Source organism: Neofelis nebulosa, chromosome 4, assembly GCF_028018385.1.
Source record: "Neofelis nebulosa isolate mNeoNeb1 chromosome 4, mNeoNeb1.pri, whole genome shotgun sequence".
Classification (NCBI taxonomy): domain Eukaryota; kingdom Metazoa; phylum Chordata; class Mammalia; order Carnivora; family Felidae; genus Neofelis; species Neofelis nebulosa.
Window position 1 is genome coordinate 115,975,568 of NC_080785.1, and position 23,476 is coordinate 115,999,043.

Genomic DNA, 23,476 nt, shown 5'->3' on the forward strand with positions numbered 1-23,476 from the left:
TGCTGGGTACCAGAGACTAGGCTTCCCGAGCTTGTGTGAGCCCGAGCGGGGAAGTGGTGCAGAACTGAGGAAAGGACTATCTTATATCCAGGGGAAGGGACAGCCTGGCACCTGGATGTCTGTGGGGCCCACATGGTGATGAATGAATGCATTTTGTCCCTGTAGGCCCCCGAGGTGATCCGAATGCAGGATAATAACCCATTCAGCTTCCAGTCTGATGTCTACTCCTACGGCATTGTGCTCTATGAGCTCATGACAGGGGAGCTTCCTTACTCCCACATCAATAACCGCGACCAGGTACGTGCACTGGTGCTGGCTGCTGCAGATCTAGATTCAGCTGCGGAAGGCCCTGGGCCTCCTGCCAGTGTGAGCAGGAGGTTCAGAAGTTGCTGTCTCTGTTGTGCCTCCACCCAGTCCCTCAACGGTTTCCTTTCTCTTAGATCATCTTCATGGTGGGCCGAGGGTATGCCTCCCCAGACCTCAGTAAGCTATATAAGAACTGCCCCAAAGCAATGAAGAGGCTTGTAGCTGACTGTGTGAAGAAGGTTAAGGAAGAGAGGCCTCTTTTTCCCCAGGTAAGACTCGGCTCAAGGGGTGGGAACGGATTCCAGCAGAAATTCCTAATGACAGAAAGGAGGAGGGAGGTGTGGGTTTTCTATAGGACAGGGCTCGTGTTCTGCACCAGATGCTGCAGGTGGGGTGGGGACAAGGGCCCGTGTTTAGACTCCTCACTGAGAGCTGCTGCTGCTGCTCTGCTTCTTCTGCTGTGACACCAAACCCACCTAATGACACTGCTTCATTTTAGATCCTGTCTTCCATCGAGCTTCTCCAACACTCTCTGCCGAAAATCAACCGGAGTGCTTCTGAGCCATCCCTGCACCGGGCGGCCCACACTGAGGATATCAACGCCTGCACGTTGACCACATCCCCTAGACTGCCTGTCTTCTAGCTGACTTTGCACCTGCACTCAGGCCACCAGGGGAGGAAGGGAAGTCAGCAGGCACCACCTTTCTCCTCCCTTTTGATGGAGGCAGAGAGCTCATTTTCAGAGAAGCTGCTGCTAAGGACCTTCTAGACTACTCACAGGGCCTTAACTTCATGTTGCCTTCTTTTCTACCCTTTCTGGCCCTGGGAGAGGGAAGCCATTTGCAATGCTGGTTTGTCCTGCTCCCTCCCTGCATCCCCCCCCCACGCTCATGAGCCAAGCCTTCTCCAGATGCACCAGTGGCTACAGTTGGCAATACATGATCTGGGGCCCCAGCTATTGGCTAAATGAGTATTTTTAGGGCAAGAAAAAGCACTCAGAGGGGAAATGAAGGTAGCAGACAAACCAGCCCTGATGTGGACATGTGGATTTGGGGCATCAGCTCCTATGTGGAATGCTTGTCACGGAAGGACCGTTCTTCAGAGCTAGTGGTATGGCGCCAAACAGGTAGTTTTGCACATAACGCACCAAACAGCCCAGGACTGTCGAGACGACGGCCGCCTGAAGGAACCTGCGTTGGTACTATGGAACTATGGACCTTGACTTCGGGGGCACTTCCTTTCCTTGGAGGTCTCCAGTGCATTGGGACGGTTTTCCCAAGAGGCGTTTGGCCTGCCCCTCCCAGTCTCCGCCCTCTCAGGGAGCAGTCTTCCATCATGCTGAATCTGTCTTCCAGGAGCTGCCCCTATGGGGCGGGGCCGCCGGGCCAGCCTTTCTCTTCAGTCACATCACGTGTATGCAAGGAAGCCAGGAATACAGGTTTTCTTGATGATTTGGGTTTTAATTTTGTTTTTATTGCGCCTGACAAAATACAGTTATCTGATGGTTCAATTATGTTATTTTAATAAAATAAATTAAATGTAGGTTTAATGGCTGTTTCTTCCTTTTAAAGTAATACTGAGCTTACAGCTTGAACTCTCCCATTTGTTCATCCCTCCTGGAGCAAGAACTCAAGCAGCAGGAAACAGGCCCAGAGCCTCTGCTGGGAAGGAATCTAATTCAGTCTTTGTGCTGTCACCCTTCACTAAAGAGTTAACTATAAAAAATGGAAAAAGCAAGCATTCTAAACTCAGGTAAGAGTAAACCTTTTTCTACCTACACTTTAATGCATTTTATAAAATATTTGGTATCTATACCTATTTATAAAAATAGATTAATTCAGGCCTGGGGTGAATTTGTTCTGATTCACACAGTTACGTTCCTTCAGTTAAAGTCACAACTGATGACAGAGGACTTGTTCTGTTCAGGACCACTGCTGGGTCAGAACCAGAAACTGCTGCGTGCCATTTCACTTCTTACTAAAAGTTCAAATCAAAGCCAGGCTTACAGACGGAACACGTGGCTTTGAGCAGGGGCCACACGGAAGAGCATGTGTGTGTGTGTTGACCCTCAGTAAAACTACCCTTGGGGCATGAGCCCAAAGAGAGCCCCAGGAAAGCCCACCGGTGACAGCCAGGGACGTGTTTCCCTGGAGCACGTGGCCCCAACACCAACCAGAAACGAGGGGCCATACCTCTGCCCTACACTGCCTGCTACTTCAAGAGCCCCCTCCTTACAGGGAATTTATTGAACACACGGCAACGGGACTCCTGCTCTGATTTGGGACACTGAAGAGCACAAGTTTTAGGCTAAGGTGTGTGGTGCCCACTTGTTGATTTATACAGCGCTTTTCAAGAAACAGTTTTGACTACACACTAAGTACACTAGGGAAATCGACTAGAGAGGAATCGTTTTATAAGGGTGAGGAATACTTGGTTAAGAAAAACGAATCTGCACGGTGACTGTTTCTAGCGAGCTAAAGCTCAAGGATAAGAGCCAGGTTGCTTTTAAAAGCAATCAATCAAAACTCCATCTGGCTGGTCAGCTGGTCCCTCTGAGGAGCTTGAGATGCAACTAAAGAGATCAACTATAAAAGTAGTGATTCCATATACTTGTTGGGTTATTTTATATCCTTCACTCCTCCCACGGCTGTAATAATGGAGTGGATGAGACCAAGGTCAGGTGCAGCTCAGGCTGCAGTGAAGGAAGCTCCGCACGCCCTAGCTTGGGAAGGCTTGGTCGGCAGAGCCCAAGGCGCAGGGGTAACTGGCTACTCCTTAGGGTTCTGACGACTCCACTCCAGACAGGTGCATGAAGAGGTCCCCAAGCTCTGTCATGTCAACGTCTTCAGTATTGGGGACATGCCGGCTTTCTCGGTTCTCAATGAAATCCCAGAGTCGCACTGAATTAAAGAACTGCAAAAAGAGCCAGCAAACATGCCTGGTGGTTATTAGTGGTAACGTGAAGGCCAGATGCTGTTTTTCTTTTGCTCACCCCGTTCCCTGGTACCAAAGCTATTAGGGAAAGCACCAGTGCCCGGAAATGCCACCGCGTAAGTGTCCTTGACAGAGACGGCAAAGTCCTTACCCTCACAGTGCCCTCAGAACTGAGCTGCTTCCGAGGTTTCTCAGGCTCTGCCAGCCGCCCGTCAGGGTAAGCATGGCGGTAAAGGCATTTGCTTCCAAATGGGCAGGTCCCTTTGCCTTGCTCAAAGTATTTACAAGCTTTTTTCCTGAAAAGCAGAAAGAAAAAGTCAACAGGATTGTGGGAGAGCCTGGGCCCCAGAAGAACCAAGGCTTTCCTCCGTCCCTGCCCACAATGCCAGAGCTAGATGAGCCTTACTTCATAGGTGGGGAAACTGAGGCTCTGTGAGGTTAGGATGCTGATTTCCAAGTTGGATAGTGTTGCCATTGTGACATGTGGCCTCACACAGAATTGAACTTGCACGGGGGACTTCACTGTTTTGAGCTTGCAGTACTCCCAAAAGGCATTCGGGGGAGGACAACCTGATGGCTGCTCTGAGCCGGTTGTCAGGGCTCCAAGGTTCTGAAGCTGGGCTACTTGCCTCAGCTCAAAGTCCCAATAGCAGCACCACCCAGGGAAATTTCCCTTCCTCCTAGCCAGCAATGATGTCAATGTGACCCCAGAAGCCTTGACTTAGGAGGCACAGGAAAAGCAGTGAATTTCAGCAACTGCCCAAAGTTAGAGGTCTCACTCCAATTTTCCTTGGTCCCCACCCTCTAGATCTAGAGCAGGGCTTCTTAACTCTGTGTTACGTTAACTCTACAGACCCCTTCTCAGGAAAGTTTTTTAAATGGATAAAATGAAATACACAGGTCTAAAAAACACAGCAAAAAGTTCATCCCCCTTCCCCCCCATCTTCAAATTCTACCCACAGATCCCTACATTAAGAACACCTGTTCCTCAGGAAAAACACAACCACCAGAAAATTCTTATTTCTTCTTGCTTACAGGAAATTTGGCTTATATATAATCAAATGATCTCATGGTGAAGAAGGGGTGAAGATGCCCAAAAAGGCAAGAGGGCATCTGGGAGTCCTGAGGAAGGGAAGAGAAAGCAAGATCACCACAGAAAGGAAAGGCTACTGCTACCAGGGGCAGGTGGGGGGTATGTGACAGTGGCTAACAAAGAAGGGAGACTCTTGACACCAGTGTCTGTCTGTCTTCTCAGACAAGAGGACGCCAGAGACTGGTGGTGAGGGTCTCTGAGACCTCAGAGCAGCACAGAGAAAGCCCCCTAACAACTATCCAGTGAAGGACGGCGTGCTGTGCTTGCCTGGGCACCTACTCCTATCAGGTGTGACCCCAGCACGGGCTGGGGAGGGGATCCAAGCAGAGGTACAGAGGTGCGGGCACAGACCTGTCACAGCCTCCACCCCTGAGGCTCTGAGATCTTCAAATGACTGCTCAGGCAGTGAGTTCTCACCAATCTGCTGGACACTGGCTTTAATAAACTCAAGTTCAAAAAGTGATTCTCTAGTCCTGCCCTCCAATAACTGTGCTTTTTTCTCCCCCAGCCTTACCTGCACTCGGACTGCCTCTTTGCTCTCAGCTCTCCCAATTGTTAGGCCTCCAATCACTCCATCCTTTCTGCCCCCACACTACTAAAGCCCCTGGGGGTGCTGTCCTCTGCTACCTGCCACAGTCATTTCTTAATTGGCCTCGCTCCCACCAGGTTCCAGCCTCTTCACATTCCCACCAAGGAGCATGCCCAACAGTGTGTCGCTTGTTCTGCACCCACCCCCCCCCCAACCCCCCGAGATTCCACTCCAACCTATCTGTCCCTGTAGGTCCTACCACATCCTTCTACACACCTCTCTCAATCCCAGGGCCACTGCTACCCAGACACATTTGTATCATTCTGTACCCCTGTCATTCCACTCTGTCCTCCCCTCTCTACACACAGATAGCTCTTCATGCTTCATGGTGCAGGGTCCCCATGCTGCTTTCCCTGATGCTCCCAGGTGGATCCAAGTGCTTTCTCTGTTGTGACATGTGGCTTGGTACTCTCATTAAGAATTTGTCACCAAAAAACATGCAATAATATTGCCCTTCTGCAATTTTCATTGAAATTACTTTACTAATCTATGCTTGATGTCCTCCATTGGTGCTTAGCTTGAAGGTGCCTGGCCTGTAGTAGGTGCACATTAAATGTGTGTGGAACACATAAAAACACCACCATCAATAGAAACTAAGGCCAAGACCAACCCAAAGAGCAAGAACATGAGAATTTCCCAACTCCAGCACAGCTGCTTTCTATAGTCCAGCCCCTCCACCTTTGCCACTCCTGCCCTCTGGTGAAGATATAACACATGGTGGGGGGGGGGGGGGGGCGGAAACTGGTAAACCAGGAAAATGACCAGCTTTTACTAAGTAAGTGACAGGCAATCTGAAGGAACCATTAAAAAAGGTGACATACGGCGCTCTTTAGTACAGCCAAGCACACTTCTACCAGACCTGACCCTTCTGCAGATAACTAGCAATACAAATTTTTTTTAAAGACCTGAAGGCAGCAGGAGGATCCTTCAAGAAATTAGGCACCAGGAAGAACAGAATGTCAAGACGCAATTTTTTTTTTTTTTTTTTTTTTTTTTTTTTTAGAAAAAACAGCTTTTTGCCTCAAGCATGCCAATGTTGGCTGTCTAAACCTTCAGGGTCAAATCCAGTTTCTTGGGCCTGAAGGACCAACAGAAAGAGAGGAAATCATCCACTGGAAGCAATCCCACACAGAAAAGTACACGAGAGGAAGCATGCCAATACTATACGTTAACTCAGCACAAATGGCTGGCCCACACATCAGTGCAACAGGCTCACAACAACTTAACCAAGGATTAAAAAACAAACTTGGGGCACCTGGGTGGCTCAGTCGGTTAGGCGTCCGACTTCGGCTCAGGTCATGATCTCACAGTTTGTGAGTTTGAGCCCCGCGTCGGGCTCTGTGCTGACAGTTCACAGCCTGGAGCCTGTCTCAGACTCTGTGTCTCCCTCTATCTGTCCCTTCCGCTCACGCTCTCTCTCTCTCTCTCTCTCTCTCTCTCTCAAAAATAAACAAATATTAAAAGAAAAAATTAAAAACAAAACGAACTGAGATTAGAAATGTTGCTTAAGGGGCACCTGGGTTGGCTCAGTTAAGTGTCTGACTTCGACCCAGGTCATGATGTCACGCTTCGTGAGTTCGAGCGTTCGAGCCTCATGTTGGACTTTATGCTGACAGCTTGGAGCCTGCTTCGGATTCTGTGTCTCCCTCTCTCTCTACCCTTCCCCTGCTCATACTCTGTTCTCTTTCTCAAAAATAAATAAATACTAAAAAAAAAAATTGGAAAGAAATGAACAGACCCCAATGCTCATTAGGGTAATATCAAAAAGTCTATCACATGTAATTAAGAGTCCCAGGAGAAGAAGAAACAGGGCAGGGAAAAAATTTGATGGCCAAAATTTCCCTAAATTTGGTGGATTACAAAACCCTACATATTCAGAGAAAAATACATAGTACAATATGAAGAAAACCATTCCCAGGCAAAAGAGCAAACTGTTGAAAACCAAGATAAAGAGACAATCTTGAAAGCAACCCTAGAGAAATGACATGTGAATGACCACTGACTTCTCAGAAACTAGAGGCCAGAATATAATAGAACAATATTTGCAAAGTACAAAAATAAAATAAACTGTTAACCCAGAACTGTATTAACTGCAAAAGGAGACAAAGATGGAAGTAGGGCCGATCAGACCAATATTCAGTGAAAATATCCTTAATGAACAGAAAAGCAATTTCAGCTAAAAAGAAAACTAAAAATTCATCACCAGCACATCAACAAACGTTAAAAGCAGTCCTTGAGGCTGAAGGTAAATTATACCAACTGGAAAGAATTATAAACCAAATCAAAGAGCACTGGAAATAGTAAATTATCTGAGTAAATATAAACTTTTTCTCTTAAAAAAATATGTGAGTTTTCAAATGCAAAAATCATATTACCTTGCTGGGTTCTAACATATGTAAATGTTATATTCATACTTTATACAGTAAAGTTGCAGGATGCAAAATCTATAAAAAGTCATCTGCCTTTCTATATACTAAATGAACTATCAGAAAGTGAAATTAAGAGAACAACCCCATTTACAACTGCATCAAAAAGAATAAAATGCCTAGGACTAAATTTAGCAGAGGAGGTGAAACAGACTTGTACACTTGAAAAACTATTAAGACAATGAAAGAAATCAAAGGCATAAATAAATGGGAAGTATCCCATGCTCATGGATTGGAAAAATGCCATTAAAATGTTTACACTGCCCAAAGCAATTTGCAGATTGAAAACAACCCCTATCAAAATTACAATGGCACTTTTCACAGAAATAGGACAAACAACCCCAAAATATATATGGAACCACCAAAGACCCCCAATGGCCAAAGCAATCCTAAGAAAGAACAACATACCTGGAGACATCACATTTCCTGATTTCAAGCTGTACTACAAAGCTATAGTAATCCAGTTTAGTACTAGCATAAAAACAGATACATAGTTCAGTGAAACAGAATAGAAGGCCCAGAAATAAGCCTATGCATATCTAGTCAATTAATTTACGACAAAGGAGCCAGACATATTCAATGGGGAAAGGACAAGCTCTTCAATAAAACATGCCAGGGAAACTGAACCACTATCTTACACCATACACAACAGCTCAAAACTGACTGAAGACTTGAATGTAAGCCCTGAAACCATAAAAACTCCTAGAAGAAAACATAGAGGGTAAGCTCCTTGACATTCACCTTATTTAGCAAATGTTCTTTGTGGATTTGCCCACCCAAAACAAAGGCAACAAAAGCAAAAATAAACACGTGGGACTCCATGAAACTAAAAAGCTTCTGCACAGCAAAGGAAACCAAACAAAATGAAAAGGCAACCTACTGAATTGGAGAAATTATTACAAAGAACTCATATAAGAGCAAAAAAACAACCACCACATTCCATTTAAAAATGGGCAGAGGAACCGAATAGACGTTTTCCCCAAAGAAGACGTACTAATGTTCAACAGACACATGGAAAGTTGCTCAACGTTATTAATCATCAGGGAAATGCAAATCACAACCACAATAAGATATCACCTCATGCCTGTTAGAAGAGATATCTACACTTCCGTGTTTGCTGTAACATTATTCACAACAGCCAAGATACAGAAACAACCCAAGTGTCTGTCAACAAATAGATAAAGAAGATGTGGAATATACATAAAATGGAATATTATTCAGCCACAACAGAGAAGGATATCCTGCCATTTGTGACAACACAGATGGAACTTGAGGGCATTATGCTAAGTGAAATCAACCAGACAAAGAAAAACAAATGCTGATATCACTTACATGTGAAATCTAAAACAAACCCAAACAAATGAAAACAGTCAAACTCACAGAGTAAAAAAGTGGTTCCCAGGGACTAAAGGTTAGGGTAAATAAGGAAAGGTTGGTAAAGCAGTACAAACTTTCAGCTATATGATGAATAAGTATCTCATGTAAAATATGGTGACTATAGTTGATAACACTGTAAAACTGAAATTTGCTAAGAGCAGAACGTGGATGTTTTCACCCAAAAATGAAGCAAAAAAAAAAAAAAGGGGGGGTGATAGGTGTATTATAATTAACTGGATGGGAGTATCCTTTCATGATATGTGTGAAGTCACCGTGACACTTTAAATCTTTTAAAATTTTATTTGTTAATTACATCTCAAAACTGAAAATCTAAAAATTACATTATTACCTGTGGGGTTCAAAGGTATGTAAATATAGTGCATTTGCGCGGCAGGCACAAAAGTACTTACCCCATTCCCTGTTTGAAAGCTTCGATCAACTCGTTCTTTTTATTCTGATCTTCTACCCAGTACACACTTGGGATTACAAACTCTGATATCACACGGCATTCTGGACAAGACCTGAAATTAGAATCAGATCAGTATGGGCCAGATGAATTACAAACCCTGTGCGCACTGCACCACCAAACCCCTTGCTCAAATGCATGGCCACTCCAGGTGTTTTCCTAACCCAAAATTCCAAAAAGTGCAATCAGAATCATCTAAGAACCTTATTTACTACATTTTTTTCAAGTTTATTTAAATTACAGTTAGTTAACATATAGTATAGTAATAGTTTCAGGTGTAGAACCTTATTTACTGTTAAAAACATATTCTTCTCAACAATAAAAAGACAACCCACTTTGGAATGCCTGGCTGGCTCAGTCAGTAGAGCATGTGACTCTTGATTTTGCAGTTGTGAGTTCAAGCCCCACCTTGGGTATAGAGATTACTTAAAATCTTTACAAAAAACCCAATTTTAAAATGGGCAAAAGATCTGAGTAGGCATTTCTCCAAAATGGCTGAAAAGCACAGAAAAAGATGCTCAATATCATTAGTTATCAGGGAAATGCAAATCAGAACCATAATACATCACACTTCATACCCACGAGGATGGCTAATATCAGAAACAGAGGGGCACCTGGGGGGCTCAGTCAGTTAAGCTCAGACTCTTGATTTTGGCTCAGGTCATGATCTCATGGTTCATGAGTTCAAGCTCAGCACAGAGCCTGCTTAGGATTCCCGGTCTCCTCTCTGCCCCTTACCTGTTCGTGCTCCCTTTCTCAAAAATAGATACACTTAAGAAAATAAATAAATAAAATCAAGATACAACCAGTAACAAGTGTTGATGAGGTGGGGAGCAAGTGGAGCCCTCATCTGTGGTGTGGCCGCCGTGGAGAGCAGCCCGGCAGTTCCTCAATAAGCTGAACAGTTACCCTATGACCCAGCAATCCCACTTCTGGGTATCTACCCAAAAGAAATTCAAACATACGGCCACACAACAACTTGTATGTGAATATTCATAGAGGCATTAGTTATTATAACCCAGAGAAAAACCATCCAAACGCCTGTCAACTGATGAACAAACAAAACGTGGACATCCACACAATGCAATGCTATTCGGCCGTGAAGAGGCATGAAGCGCCGGCACACGTGCAAAATGGGCGATCTCTGAAAACCTGCTGAGTGAAAGTGCTGCACAGAGAGAGGCCGCGTACCGGAGGCTCCATTTACAATCAATGTCCACAATAGGCAAATCCACAGGACAGAAGGAGCAGGGGGAAAATGGGCAGGGAATGCAGACACAGGTTTCTTTTGGGGATGATGAAAATGTTCGAAAACTAGATTGAAGTGATGGTTGTACAACCGTGAAAATACTAAAAACCACTGAACCGCACACTTTTATTTCAATAAACCTGTTATTATTTTACCACACAAATGTGTGACTTGAGGCAAGTTACTTGACATCACTATACCCCAGTTTTCTTATCTGTAAAAGAGAATGATCATCACTGGGTCTGAGAGAATTATGACAAACGGTTGTGAAGAGTTTCTAACAGTACACAACACACTTTTCAATATGACTAAGTTCTTCCCCCATCCCTCCGCAAAACTGAAAAATCCTATGTTGTTTTCTGTCAGTTAAATCTCAATAAAGCTGGGGGGAAGAAAAGGATCCTGTGTTGGCTCCATTGACCACATCCTACGTGTCAGACACTACGTGAAATGTGTTAGATTCCATTTAATCCTCCAACAACCCTATTTTACATATGAAAAAAAAGTTTGAGAAGGTGAACAGGTAATCAGCCTAAGGGCAAAGAGGAGTCAAATAGGCCAGTGCCATTAACACCTTCTCACACAGCCAATCCTTGCTGAGTGTCCCCAGACACCCTGAAGGCCAGCAGCAGGCGGCAGGAGTTGTGAGGTTGTGACCAGTGTTTTAAAGGAAAAGGCACTCGGGCTCAAGAAGGATACCTGACATGCCCAGGTCCCTGCAGTCAGGGGCTAGGAATCACACTAGTTACCTTCGCAGTGCAAGACAAGGGAGGGATGAAAAGTGGACAGAAGGCCCCAAATCGAACCCCTAGCTGAACTTACTTAATGATTGGGTTCTCAAACTGCTTGGCACACCTCCACTGCCGAATGCAGGACAGGCAGTACGTGTGATTGCAGTTGGAGAGAATCCCGAACCTCCTCTCAGAAGCAGACGCCTTCTCAAGGACCACTTCCATGCAGATACTGCACACTTTGTCCTGACTTGCTTGGAAGGCAAAGGCCTTTTCCATCTCGTGTTCGAATGTCGACATGCAGATCTGAAGTATGGAGAGAGAGGAGGGAAACTTCTTATTAGGTTCTGGGCTGCTGGGGAGCAGGCTGCGGCCACACTGCCATAGCCAAGATCAGCAAGGAATGCACACTCTGACAGCCACAGGCAGAGCCCAGGCGGCCCCTGCCTTGAGGACACAAAGCTCTCTCAGACAACAAAAAGAGTTCAAACCAATGCCGGCCCAGCCCCTTGCTTTCCTAGCATGTTATGGTCACCCCCAGTTTAGAGCTGAGACCACGGAGGTCCCAAAAGATGAGAGGACCAGTGTGGGATCACAGAGTTCACAAAGCCTGGGGCCATGATCTCCTGGCTCTTCTGGGTGCTGTCCTTGCCCACTCTGAACCACACCAATTACCAGAAGTGCTGAATAATCCTTAACTTCAAACATCAGGCCAGTAGTCCACAATCAGAGGGAAGCAGCACCGCTTCTCAAGAGAACAAGTTTATTTAATGAATGTACTCATTCAGTGAGCAGATGCTGAATACCTCCAGTGTGAAGCACTGTGTATCAAGTGTGAGAGCCAATGCAAAGAGTATGAGGACCTAGGCTCTGCCCTTGGGAGCTTGTGGTGGACACAGATGGGAGACTAACCAGTATGTATAGGACAAAGACCAACTAACCTGGGTGCAGAGGAAAGCTCTAATTCTGTGCTCACCTGAACATCCCTGCGGAGACAATGGACAGTGGCAGACTCCCCCTCACACACCATGGCCTGCTCGTCCTCACAAGCTCTAACACTATAGCTGTGGGCTCCTCTCTATCTCTCTCACCCCATCTTTATTCCGAGCACAGAGCCTAGCGGAGGCAGCACCTCCATGAACACTGGGGACCTAATGACCTGAAGGGTTCCTTCCAATACTTGGCTTCTTAAATTCTCTAGAACTCAGCCTGGCTGGATCTCAGCCACAAAGATATGTAAACCTAGGGAGGGTGAGGGTGTGTGTGTGTGTGTGTGTGTGTGTGTGTGTGTGTGTGTGTGAGAGAGAGAGAGAGAGAGAGAGAAAGAGAGAGAGAGAGAGAGAGAAAGAAAGAGACACATACATGTCTTCTGATGCCTCTACCCTTTTTCTTTATTCTAAATAATCAAAAATTGTCAAAATGACAACAGGAAAAAGGACTTGAAAATAGAGTATAAATATGCCAGGTACACACTGCAGGTATTATTGGCAGAAAGATGGCTTACAGGAATACCAACAATTTTGTCACTTAGCCCATTTCAAATTTCTTGAAATGAGCTCATGCAAAAGCTTGTGATTTTACCTTCTCATGAGCTTTCCTTTGCTCTGGGTCGAAGGGGTGCAGCACTCGTAACCTACAGATTTCACACACTTCCCCGTGCAGGTAGACACAAGCATCCCCAAATCGGCACTCCCCAGCAGCCGCATAGGGGCACAGCTGCTGCTCACTGCTGTAGGAGCTGCTGGCTTCTAAGTCATCAAGGCCACTCCTGATGGCATCGAGGTAGGAATGTGGCTTCATCTCTGGGCCATTCTGGAGATCGCTGCAGCCTCCTGGATTACTCACCACACTTGGGCAAGTCTTTTCTTCAGCCATGCCAGAGAGATCTTAATACAAAACACACGGTACACACAAAAATGAAAACTGGCCCAAAATTTCTGGTAAGCACTTAGTCAAAACCTAACAAATTAAGTAACTCTGACCTTGGGAATTCTACTCTTTGGATCATACAGAAATAGGCCAAGAGGGAAAAAATAGAAGGAAAAGTATAAAATGTTCTTGATGATATTCCTGCAACCATGATTTTTTAAGAAAGGAAAAAACATTAATTGGCAACACAGGAAAACAGCAAAACAGACCATGATATCTGTATACAGAGGAACACTCAAGTTGCGGTTTAAAGATGACAACTATGGAAATGTCAACCATGGACCCATTAACACTAAAAAACAATCATGAGAATTTTTTTTTTAACACCATAATAGAAGTCAAATGGAATTTAGAATGAAGTCAGTAGAACACAGTACTTTCCTTTATATTAGGAAAGTTACCTATCATTTTAAAGTGAACGAGAATCAAAATCTAGAGCGAGCCTCTGGGTCCTGAAGCCATTGTTGACTCCCCTATGGCCCCCTCCTCACACCAGGAGCTGTACCCTCTGCTGCATGCGCTTCTAGCCTTTTTAGAGAGGACACATTCGATTAGTGCGATTACTTGTTTGCTTAGGATGGAGACTACCTAGCTAACGCAACACATTTCCAAGAGCTAGAAATCCCTTCACCTGCTGAGGACCAACCAATAAAAATAACTTGTATGGTTTGTAGCCTACTTCCTGCACAAACCCCAATATGCTATTCTATTACCAAAGCTGTAACCTAACATACCAAACAATGGCTGAGCACAAGAACTAAGACTATGAACTGACCTGGAAGTAAAACAGTGAAACATGCTCTTTATCAAAATATGTAGCTCTGAAAGCCTGGTGCTTCTCAGAACCACCCCATGCAGACAGCAGTTAAAAACTGACAAAAGGTCACTCCACATGTCTTGTCAGGCCGAACTTGGCAATCAGCCCAACCCGAGACCCACTGCATCAACTGAACGCTCTGCAGCCAAATGCAGCTGCTCTCAGGACAGTTCTGGGCTCCACCCTTGAACAGCTTGGAGGGGACCAGATTAGGAGCCCTCTGACAAGAGAGGGCCAGAAAGGAGCATGACGAACAACTGAGACTGCTTTTCACTCTGCTCACTCACTTCGGTCTCGAAGTACCAGTGTTCTCTTTTCACGTTTCCCAGGCTCATGTAAGTTAGTTTTCACAATAGATGCAGTGAGGTCAGAAGAAGGGTGAGGACTATGGAAACCCGGGGAGGACACACCATGGGGCACAGTGCCCACAGCACCACCAGCTGCAGCAGAAGGTCTCGTGTGATCGTATCTAAACAAAACACACAGCAAACATATGAGGGACACACAACCTGCACATGGAACATCCTTTCTTCTCCTTTTGTGGAGGTGGAGAGTGAGACAATCATTTCCCATATTTTAAATGATAAAAGGCTTGGGGACCCTGGGTGGCTCAGTCAGTTAAGCATCTGACTCTTGATTTCGGCTCAGGTCATGATCTCACGGTTTATGAGATAGAGCCCTGTGTCGGACTCCATGCTCACAGCACGGAGCCTACTTGGGATTTTCCCTCTCCATTTCTCTCTGCCACCCCACTGTTCACACTCTCTTTCTCTAAAAAATAAATAAATAAATCTAAAAAAAAAAAATCCTTAAAGAAAAGTGAGAAAAAGCTTATCAATTAGCTTTGCGCAGTGGCAGTATTGTAGCCAATGAGGTTTATCTGACGTGCAATTATTGCTAATTGAAAAGTTTTCCCAAAAGCTTATCAATTAGTACAAAATGCCTGGCAATTCAGACTGAGCGGTACATTGCTATCTATCACCTACACTTAAGTGGCCTTGTGGGATGTGCGTGGGACAGACAAAATAACCCACACCACACACAGACATCCCCAAAAGTCCACCCAGACGTTGAACTGAAATCTTCTGAGACCCAAGCCAGTGTTCTTCTGGCAGGTGTCCCCAAAATGTTAATGATGGCCAGTGTAACAGCTGGGCGGGCCTTTCCTGGACTGTCTCTCTGGGGCACCTGCCGGTGGGGCAGGGGCAACTTCCACCACCCTCCAGGGCACAGGAAAGAACAGATCAGCTCTTCACCATAAAAGCACTTGAACTGAGTTTTGGCATGTTTTTCTGTTTAGAATTCACAAAACTTGCCTACAGATGTCAGTGGAAAAAAGGCAGACTCTATATGCATATATATGTTCACTGCAGGGGTACTCATAGCAAAAAAAACAGGAAACCACTTAAATATCTAAGAGAGGAATAGTGAATCAGATGATGGTATGTTAGCACTATGAAACATAAAATTACATTTAGGAAATAAAGTAGCAGCTTAGGGAAAAACTTGGACATGTTAAGTGGGGAAAAAAGCAAGAGATACACACTGTGAGTGCGATTTTATAACTAGAGACCCATAAGAATAAGGCCTGAAAAGTGATTTTGAAAAATTACAATTATTTTCATGGCAGTAAAATTGAGATTTCAAAATGATTTTGCCATACTTTTTGTTGTCATATTACTTTCAAATTAAATCTTTCCTCTCATCAATACCCACACTCCACGTGAGGAATCTGAATCCCTGACAGTAGTTAACTTGGGAGAAAAGCTGGGAGTAGCTGTGGAGCCCTTGCCTGCAACGAGTCCCATAGGCGCAGTAGCCCTTCTGATAGTACTTGCAGATGGTGGATGGCTTGCTGTTGGCCAAGTCATGTGAGAACAGGCACTGGTTTCCTTCCCGACACACACCATGCATAAAATACCTGAAAAGACAAGCAGAGGCATAAAACTTTTAGAAGCTTTCTAAAACTTTACTTTATAAGATCCCCATATTCTTGAGCCTAGCATATAAATGCTTATTATGCATATATTATGTATCAAGGCTCTATTAGGCACTGGAGATGTCCATATTTCCTGGATTCTAGGACAGTGATTTTGGATGCACAACTAATTCAACGAGATTTCTGGAAGAAAAATGATCCCATAAATTTCTGTTTCCAGATAACCCTCTTGATTTGAGGTGTTGCATATGTAAATGTGAGCCTCAAAACTGAGAAAATGCTCTCTGAAAATCTGTTCTCTCTGTTCTCACGGGGTTTAAAGCGTATGGTTGTAATGGAATCGCAAGACCTGAGCCCAAGATCCAGCCCTGCCACCTATGAGCAAGGCACAAAACCAACTTCCCTATGCCTCACTACTTCCATCTAGAAAATGAAAATTACACTTCCTACTTTACTGGGTTGTGGCAAAGATCAAGTAACAGAGTGCAGCACCAAAAGAAATATATAAGATGTTCCACCGAGAGGTCTAATTCTGGTCCTGAAGAAGTAACTGGGAAGCATTCTAATTCTGTCCAGCCAGAGTAGAGACACCTGGCAAATGGTAGAGAGATCCCAAAGGGACATGCCTTGGTAATAAGGGTAAAGAGTCCTAAAGTAAAGAGTAATTTTAAAAAGTTTTTTTTTAATGTTTATTATTTATTTTTGAGAGAGAGAGAGGAAAGCACAGAATCTGAAGTAGGCTCCAGGCTCTGAGCTGTCAGCACAGAGCCCAACGCAGGGCCTCGAACCCATGAACCGTGAGATCATGAGCTGAGTTACCCAGGCGCCCCAAGAGTATTTTAGACCCACCCTAATAAAGCTTAAAAACAAGCTTCAAAAGGATCAAGCTGACAGAAAATAACTGTCAGACAAAACCTACTTTAACAGTCTTTGAAGGAAGACCATAAAATCCAAATGCTCAAAAACACTCACAATGGCATCCAATAAAAAATTACTAGAGATGCCAAAAAGCAGACAAATGTGACCCATAACCAAGGAGAAAAATTAGTCAATAACAGGAATGACAGATGATGGAATCAGTAGACAAGGACTTTAAAAACAAAGATCATAAATATGTTCAATTATGCTGAGTATGAAAGAAATGGAAGATATAAAAAAGAACTAAGTGGAACTTCTGGAAGTGAAAACTACAATATCTGAAATGCAGATTACACTGCAAGAACTTACTGTAAATTAGAGAGTACAAAGGAACATTTCAGAAGACCTGAAGACACAGCAACAGCAACTATTCAAACTGAAGCACAGAGAGGAAGAAAGAACAGATTTTTGCTTCTAGCTATGAAAGAGCCCTCCAATTAAAAACAAACAAACAAAAAAACTAGAAAGCAGAACACAATATAGGAAACAACTGCTCTGAGACAGGGACAAAAGGCAACACAAGACTGGTCCTTGAGAGAAGGGAAACGAGGTAAGCCCACATTCAGCCTGGCTTTCTGCTGAGAGGCACACTCTGGGCCTTGGTGCAAGGAGATGAACCCCAAGCAGAGCACAGCAGTCTTGCTGAGCTGAATAGACACAGGCTGGAGTTCAAGGAGGCTGAGGGAATCTCTTTAAAGAACTTGTAAATAGTCACATACACATGGTCAATTGACTTTGGTAAACTTGTCTGCATAACTCATTGGGGGGGGAAAGAATGGTTTTTTCAACAAACAATGCTGGACCCAATATCTACATGGAACAAAATGAAGTTGAAATATTACGTGTCTGCTGATGTGACCCAATATGGATTAAGTACACAGCATAGCCTGTGATACATTCTAGCCAAAAAAATTTAACTTGAATCCAACAAAACTTCAGATCTAACCCCCAGTTTATAGGAAATGCAGGGGACTGAGAACAAGCTAAAAGCCATCACGAGAAAGCAATCAGATAAATATAAAAGAAGAGGCGGTACGTGGGCCAGGTTTCTTTAACAAGTAAGTGTCATGGAAGGAGTAGAGGGAACCTGAGTTTGGAAAAACAGTTTGGTGGTTTTTTTTAAAACTTAAATTTACCATATGACTCAGTAATTCTACTCTTGGGTGTTTACACAAGAAAAATAAAAACGTATGTTCACACAAATACTTGTACATGAATGTTCATATAAGCATCATTCATAACAGCCAGAAAGTGTAAACTTTTACAATTCCATCAACTGGTGAATGGATAAGCAAAATGTAATATATCCATACAATGGGAATTATCTGGCAATAAAGGAGTGAAGCACTGATGCATGCTATAACGTGGGTGAACCTCAAACACATTAGGGTAAGTGAAATAACCCGAACACAAACGACCACATGTTGTATGATCCTACTTATATGTAATGTCAAGAAGAGGGGCAGAGGTGCCTGCTGGCTCAGTTGGTAGAGCATATGACTCTTGATGTTGGGGTCATGAGTTCAAGCCCCATTTTGGGCACAGAGCTGACATTTTAAAAAAAGGTCGGGGGTGCAAATCCATAGGGACAAAAAGTAGGCAAGTGGTTCCTCAGGCTGGGAGAAGGGGTAATGCAGAGTGACTGCAAATGGGCAAGAGGGGTAACTCTGGGGTGATGAAAATTTTCTAAAATTTAATTGTGGTCTTATGAAACTCTATATTTACTAAAAATCATTGACTTGTATGCTTAAAATGGGTAAATTTTATGGTATGTAAATTATACTTCCATAAAGCTGTTAAGAAAAATTTAAAAAGGAGGGAGCTGTGCTAGGTTAGTAGACATTATATAAGGTACATAAGAACCCGATGCAATGTTTAGTCCAGGATTATATTCCAGTGTGAACAAACCAGATGTAAAAGACATGTTCGGAACAAATGGAGAAATCTGAGTATAGACTAAGATAAAATGAAAAGTTACTGACATGGAAAGTTCAAGATTATTAACAAAAAAGCAGATTATAAAACAGCATTTATAGGGGTGAGTGAGTGTCTCAGTAGGGTAAGCATCCGACTTTGGCTCAGGTCATGATCTCGCAGGGTGTGAGATTGAGCCTCGCATCAGGCTCTGTGCTGAGCATGAAGCCTGCTTGGGATTCTCTTTCCCTCCCTCTCTGCTCCTCCCCCCACCCTCAAAATAAATAAATAGATTTTAGAAAACAATCCAGAAAGATATATAATAGCATATTTTTAAATGTTTACTTATTTTTGAGAGGGAGAGAGACAGAGTGTGAGCGGGGAAGGGGCAGAGAGAGAGGGAGACACAAAATCCGAAGCAGGTTCCAGGCTCTGAGCTGTTAGCATGGAGCCTGATGTGGGGTTTGAACTCATAAACTGTGAGATCACGACCTGAGCTGAAGTCGGAAGCTCAACCCACTGAGCCACCCAGGTGCTCCAATATATGATAACATATTAAGAGAGGCAATCTTTGTGGGTAAAGTATATTTACTTTCTTCTTTTTCCTGATCTGTACGTTCTAACATTTCTACCATGAACATATACTGCTTTTGTAATAATATATGGTTATTTTAGTTTTAAAAACATACACATTGGCAAGGGTATGGTTAAAAAAAATATAAAATGCTCAGTACAGAACCTATCTCACAGTAGGTACCCCCAAAGTCCATCTCTCATTAAAGTCCAGTAAAGAACAATGACAACTAAGGTGATGTTATAAAAGTGACCTGTGCCTTATCACAAAGCATGCAGAGTGCTGAGGAGACACATACCATGGGCTGAGAGAGGGCAACATCCCAGAGGAGGTCAGGTCCAAGCAGAGTCTGCAAAGTGGTAGGGAGGCCAGTGGGAGAGAGGAAAGAGAGAACACCAAGAAAAATGCACAGAAGAGAGGCACTGTAGGGGGTTCAAACAGGCCTGCCGAGAGATGACGCTGGAGCATCATTTCACTGTGCTCCAACTTACCCTATGTCAGCTGAGACACTGATGAGTGCATCTCAAAACAAGAGATAACAAATGGTCAAGTCAACTTAGGAAATGGCACAATCTAGTCTGTCTTAGAGATTTACAACAGAGAGTAGCAGAGGAAAGGTTCTGAGAGTTCTGTCATAAAGAAAACTGTTTACAGGCATACTTTGCTTTATAGTGCTTTGCAGATACTGCATTTTACAAATTGAAGGTTTGTGGCAGTCCTGCTTCGAGCAAGTCTGTTGGTGCTATTTTCCAATAGCATTTACTCACATCTGTCTGTGTCACATTTTGGTAATTCTTGTAAGACGTTAAACATTTTCATTATTATTATTATATGTTACGGTGATCTGTGACCAGTGACCTTTGATGGTGCTATTGTAATTGTTTTGAGGTACCATGAACCATGTCTATATGAGATGGCAAATTTAATCAATTAATGTGTGTGTTCTGACTGCTCCACCAACAGGCCGTTCCCCATCTCTCTCTCTTTCCTTGGGTGGCTCCCCGTTTCCTGACACACAATATTGAAATCAAGCCGATTAATAACCCTACAGTGGCCTCTAAGTGTTCAAGTGAAATGAAGAGTCCTAAGTTTCCCACTTTACCCTAAAAGCTAGGAATGATTCAGCTTACTGAGGAAGGCATGTCAAAAACTGAGAAAAAACAAAAACTAGGCCACTTGCACCAAACGTTTAGCCAAGTTGTAAATGCAAAGGAAAAGTTCTTGAAGAAAATTAAAAGTGCGACTCCAGTGAACGCACAAATGATAAGAAAGCCAAACAGCCTGAGCACTGATATGGAGAAAGTTTTAGGCTGGAGAGAAGATAACACCAGCCAAAGCCTAACTGACAGCAAGGCCCTAACTCTCTTCAATTCTGTGAAGGCTGAGAGAGGTGAGAAAGCTGCTGAAGAAAAGTCTGAAGCTGGGCACCTGGGTAGCTCAAGTTAAGTGTCTGACTCTTGGAATTGGCTCAGGTTGTGATCCTGCAGTCATGAGACTGGGCCTCACATGGGGCTCTGCGCTAAGTGTGGATCCTGCTTGGGATTCTCTCTCTCTCTCTGCCCCTCCCTAGCTTGTGTGCATGCTCTCTCTCAAAATAAATAAACATAGATAGATAGATAGATAGATAGATAGAAAGAGAAAGAAAGAAAAAGAAAGAGGGAGGGAGAAAGAAAAGTCTGAAGCTAGCAGAGGTTGGTTCATGAGGTTAAAGGAAAGAAGCTGTCTCCATTGCATAAGAGTGTAAGGTAAAGCAGCAAGTGTTGATGTAGAAGCTGCAGCACATTATCCAGAAAATCTAGATGAGATCATTAACAAAGGTGGCTAAACAACAGATTTTCAATAAAAACAAAACAGCCTTCTATTGGAAGAAGATGCCATCTAGGACTTTCTTAGCTAGAGAGAAGTCAATGCCTGGCTTCAAAGCTTCAAAGGACAGGCCGACTCTCTTCTTAGGAGCTAATGCAGTTGGTGACTTGAGGTTGAAGCCAGTGCTCATGTACCATTATGAAAATCCCAGGGCCCTTTAGAATTACGCTACATCTATTCTGCCTGTGATCTATGAATGAACAACAAAGACTGGATGACAGCACAACTGTTTACAATGTGGTTTACGGAATATTTTAAGTCTACTATTGAGACCTACTGCTCAGAAAAAAGGTTCCTTTCAAAACATTACTGCTCATTGACAATGCACTTGGTCACCCAAGAGCTCTGCTGGAGATGTACGAAATTAATTATTATTTTCATGTCTGCTACCACAACATCCATTCTGCAGCCCAAGGATCAGGAAGTGATTTCAACTTTCAAGTCTTACTATTTAAGAAATACATTGTGTAAGGCTATAGCTGCCACAGACAGTGATTCCTCTAATGGTCTGGGCAAAGTAAATTAAAAACCTGGTTCCAGAAAGGCTTCCCCTTCTAGATTCCATTAACATTTGTGATTCATGGGAAGAAGTCAAAATATCACCATTAATAGGAGTTTGGAAGAAACTGATTCTAACTCTCATGGATGACATTGAGGGTTCAAGACATCAGGGGAAGAAGTTAACTACAGATGTGGTGGAAATATCAAGAGAACTAGAATTAGAAGTGGAGCCTGAAGGAGTGCCAGGGTGGCTCAGTTAAGCATCTGACTTCCATTCAGGCCATGACCTCACAGTTTGGGAGTCTGAGCCCGTCAGTTCTCCACTCTCAGCACAGAGTCCACTTCAGATCCTGTCTGTCTGTCTGTCTCTCTCAAAAATAAGCAGTTTTAAAATAAAAAAAAAAAAAGAGAGAGAGAGAGAGAGAGGAACCTGGATGGGTCAGTGGGTTAAGCATTGGATTTCAGCTCAGGTCATGATCTCTCAGTTCGAAGGTTAGAGCCCTGTACCGGACTCTGTGCTGACATCTCAGAGCCTGGAGCCTGCTTTAGATTCTGTGTCTCCCTCTCTCTCTGTCTGTCCCCTGCTCCTGCTCTCTTTCTCAAGAATAAATAAACATTAAAAAAAAAAAAAAAGTGGAGCCTGAAGATGGGACTGAATTGCTGCAATCTCATGATAAAACTTAAAACAGATGAGGAGTTGCTTCTTATGGATGAGCAAAGAAGGTGATTTTGGGAGACCTATTCCTGGTGAAGATGCTGTGAAGATTGGTGAAATGACAACAAAGGATTTAGAATATTACATAAACTTGGTTGATAAAACAGTGGCAGAGTTTGAAAGGATAGACTCCCAATTTATTTATTTATTTATACATTTTATTTATGTTTGAGAGAGAGAGACAGAGAGAGAGCGAGCACAAGAGGGGGAGGGGCAGAGAGAGAGGAAGACACAGAATCCGAAGCAGGCTCCAGGCTCAGAGCCCGATGCGGGGCTCGAACTCACAAACCATGAGATCAGGACCTGAGCTGACTGAGCCACCAAGGTGCCCCTGGACTCCCAATTTTTAAAGAAGTGCTGTTGTGGGTAAAATGCTATCACACAGCATCACATGCTGCAGAGAAATGGTTTATAAAAAGAGAGTCAATGGGGCAAATTTCATTTTTGTCTTTTTTCCCCCTTAAGTTTACTTATTTATTTTTGAGGGAAAGAGAGCGAGCAAGTGAGGGAGGGGCAAAGAGACAGGGAGAAAGAGAGAATCCCAAGCAGATTCCATGCTATCAGTGCAGAGCCTGATGTGGGGCTTGAACTCATGACCTGAGTGAGATCAAGAGATCAGATGCTTAAACAACTGAGCCACCTAGGCACTCCTAAAAGTATTTTTAAATGAAGGTATGTGCATGGTGTTTTAGACATAATGCTATTGCACATTTTATAGACTACAGGATAAACGTAACTTTTACATGCACCGGGAAACCCAAAAAATTCACTTGATTCACTTGATTCCAAAATTTGCTTTACTGCAGTGGCCTGGAACCGCACATACACTATTTCTGGGGCATGCTTGTACAGTTATCATACACACCTTTTCCCAGGCCTCTTTCAGAAAAAGCCACTTGAGCTGCAAGATGGAAGACAGATTTGAAGAGGACTGAAAGTGCAGGGGAAGAGCCTGTTAGGAGGCTGCTTTGTAAAGGAGCTTTATCTGTGAACCCATGTTTTAACTTATTTAAAAAGACATTTTATGGAGAATTCCAAACACATATGAAACATATACAAAAGTAAACCAAATGGCAGAATGAACTCTCAAGATGTCCCAGCACCAGCTTCCACATTATCAACTCACAACCTT

At 43.6% G+C, this 23,476-nt stretch overlaps 2 protein-coding genes and 1 pseudogene across 7 annotated transcripts in view; 2 read left to right on the forward strand and 1 right to left on the reverse strand.

The window, feature by feature from the left end:
* RAF1 (Raf-1 proto-oncogene, serine/threonine kinase) overlaps positions 1-1,848 on the forward strand; it is an 84,519-nt gene extending 82,671 nt beyond the window's left edge. For all 4 annotated transcript variants that reach the window (XM_058725947.1, XM_058725948.1, XM_058725949.1 and 1 more), the window contains 3 exons: positions 166-297; positions 441-575; positions 806-1,848. In XM_058725947.1, coding sequence (XP_058581930.1) covers positions 166-297; positions 441-575; positions 806-949 — 411 coding nt within the window. In that variant the 3' untranslated portion in view covers positions 950-1,848. The remainder of the gene's footprint in view (positions 1-165; positions 298-440; positions 576-805) is intronic.
* The window catches only part of MKRN2 (makorin ring finger protein 2), a 28,296-nt gene continuing 6,577 nt past the window's right edge, over positions 1,758-23,476 (reverse strand). Inside the window, exons 2-9 of one of the 3 annotated variants that reach the window (XM_058725954.1) lie at positions 17,084-17,150; positions 15,710-15,838; positions 14,205-14,386; positions 12,753-13,057; positions 11,263-11,477; positions 9,136-9,246; positions 3,392-3,536; positions 1,758-3,219 (exon numbers count right to left, since the gene is read on the reverse strand). In XM_058725954.1, the coding sequence (XP_058581937.1) occupies positions 3,082-3,219; positions 3,392-3,536; positions 9,136-9,246; positions 11,263-11,477; positions 12,753-13,057; positions 14,205-14,386; positions 15,710-15,831 (1,218 nt within the window). In that variant the 5' untranslated portion in view covers positions 15,832-15,838; positions 17,084-17,150 and the 3' untranslated portion in view covers positions 1,758-3,081. Of the gene's footprint in view, positions 3,220-3,391; positions 3,537-9,135; positions 9,247-11,262; positions 11,478-12,752; positions 13,058-14,204; positions 14,387-15,709; positions 15,839-17,083; positions 17,151-19,560; positions 19,599-23,476 lie in introns of those variants that run through there. The other 2 variants (XM_058725952.1, XM_058725953.1) reach the window with 2 other exon arrangements.
* On the forward strand, positions 14,758-14,878 carry LOC131511289 (U4 spliceosomal RNA; annotated as a pseudogene).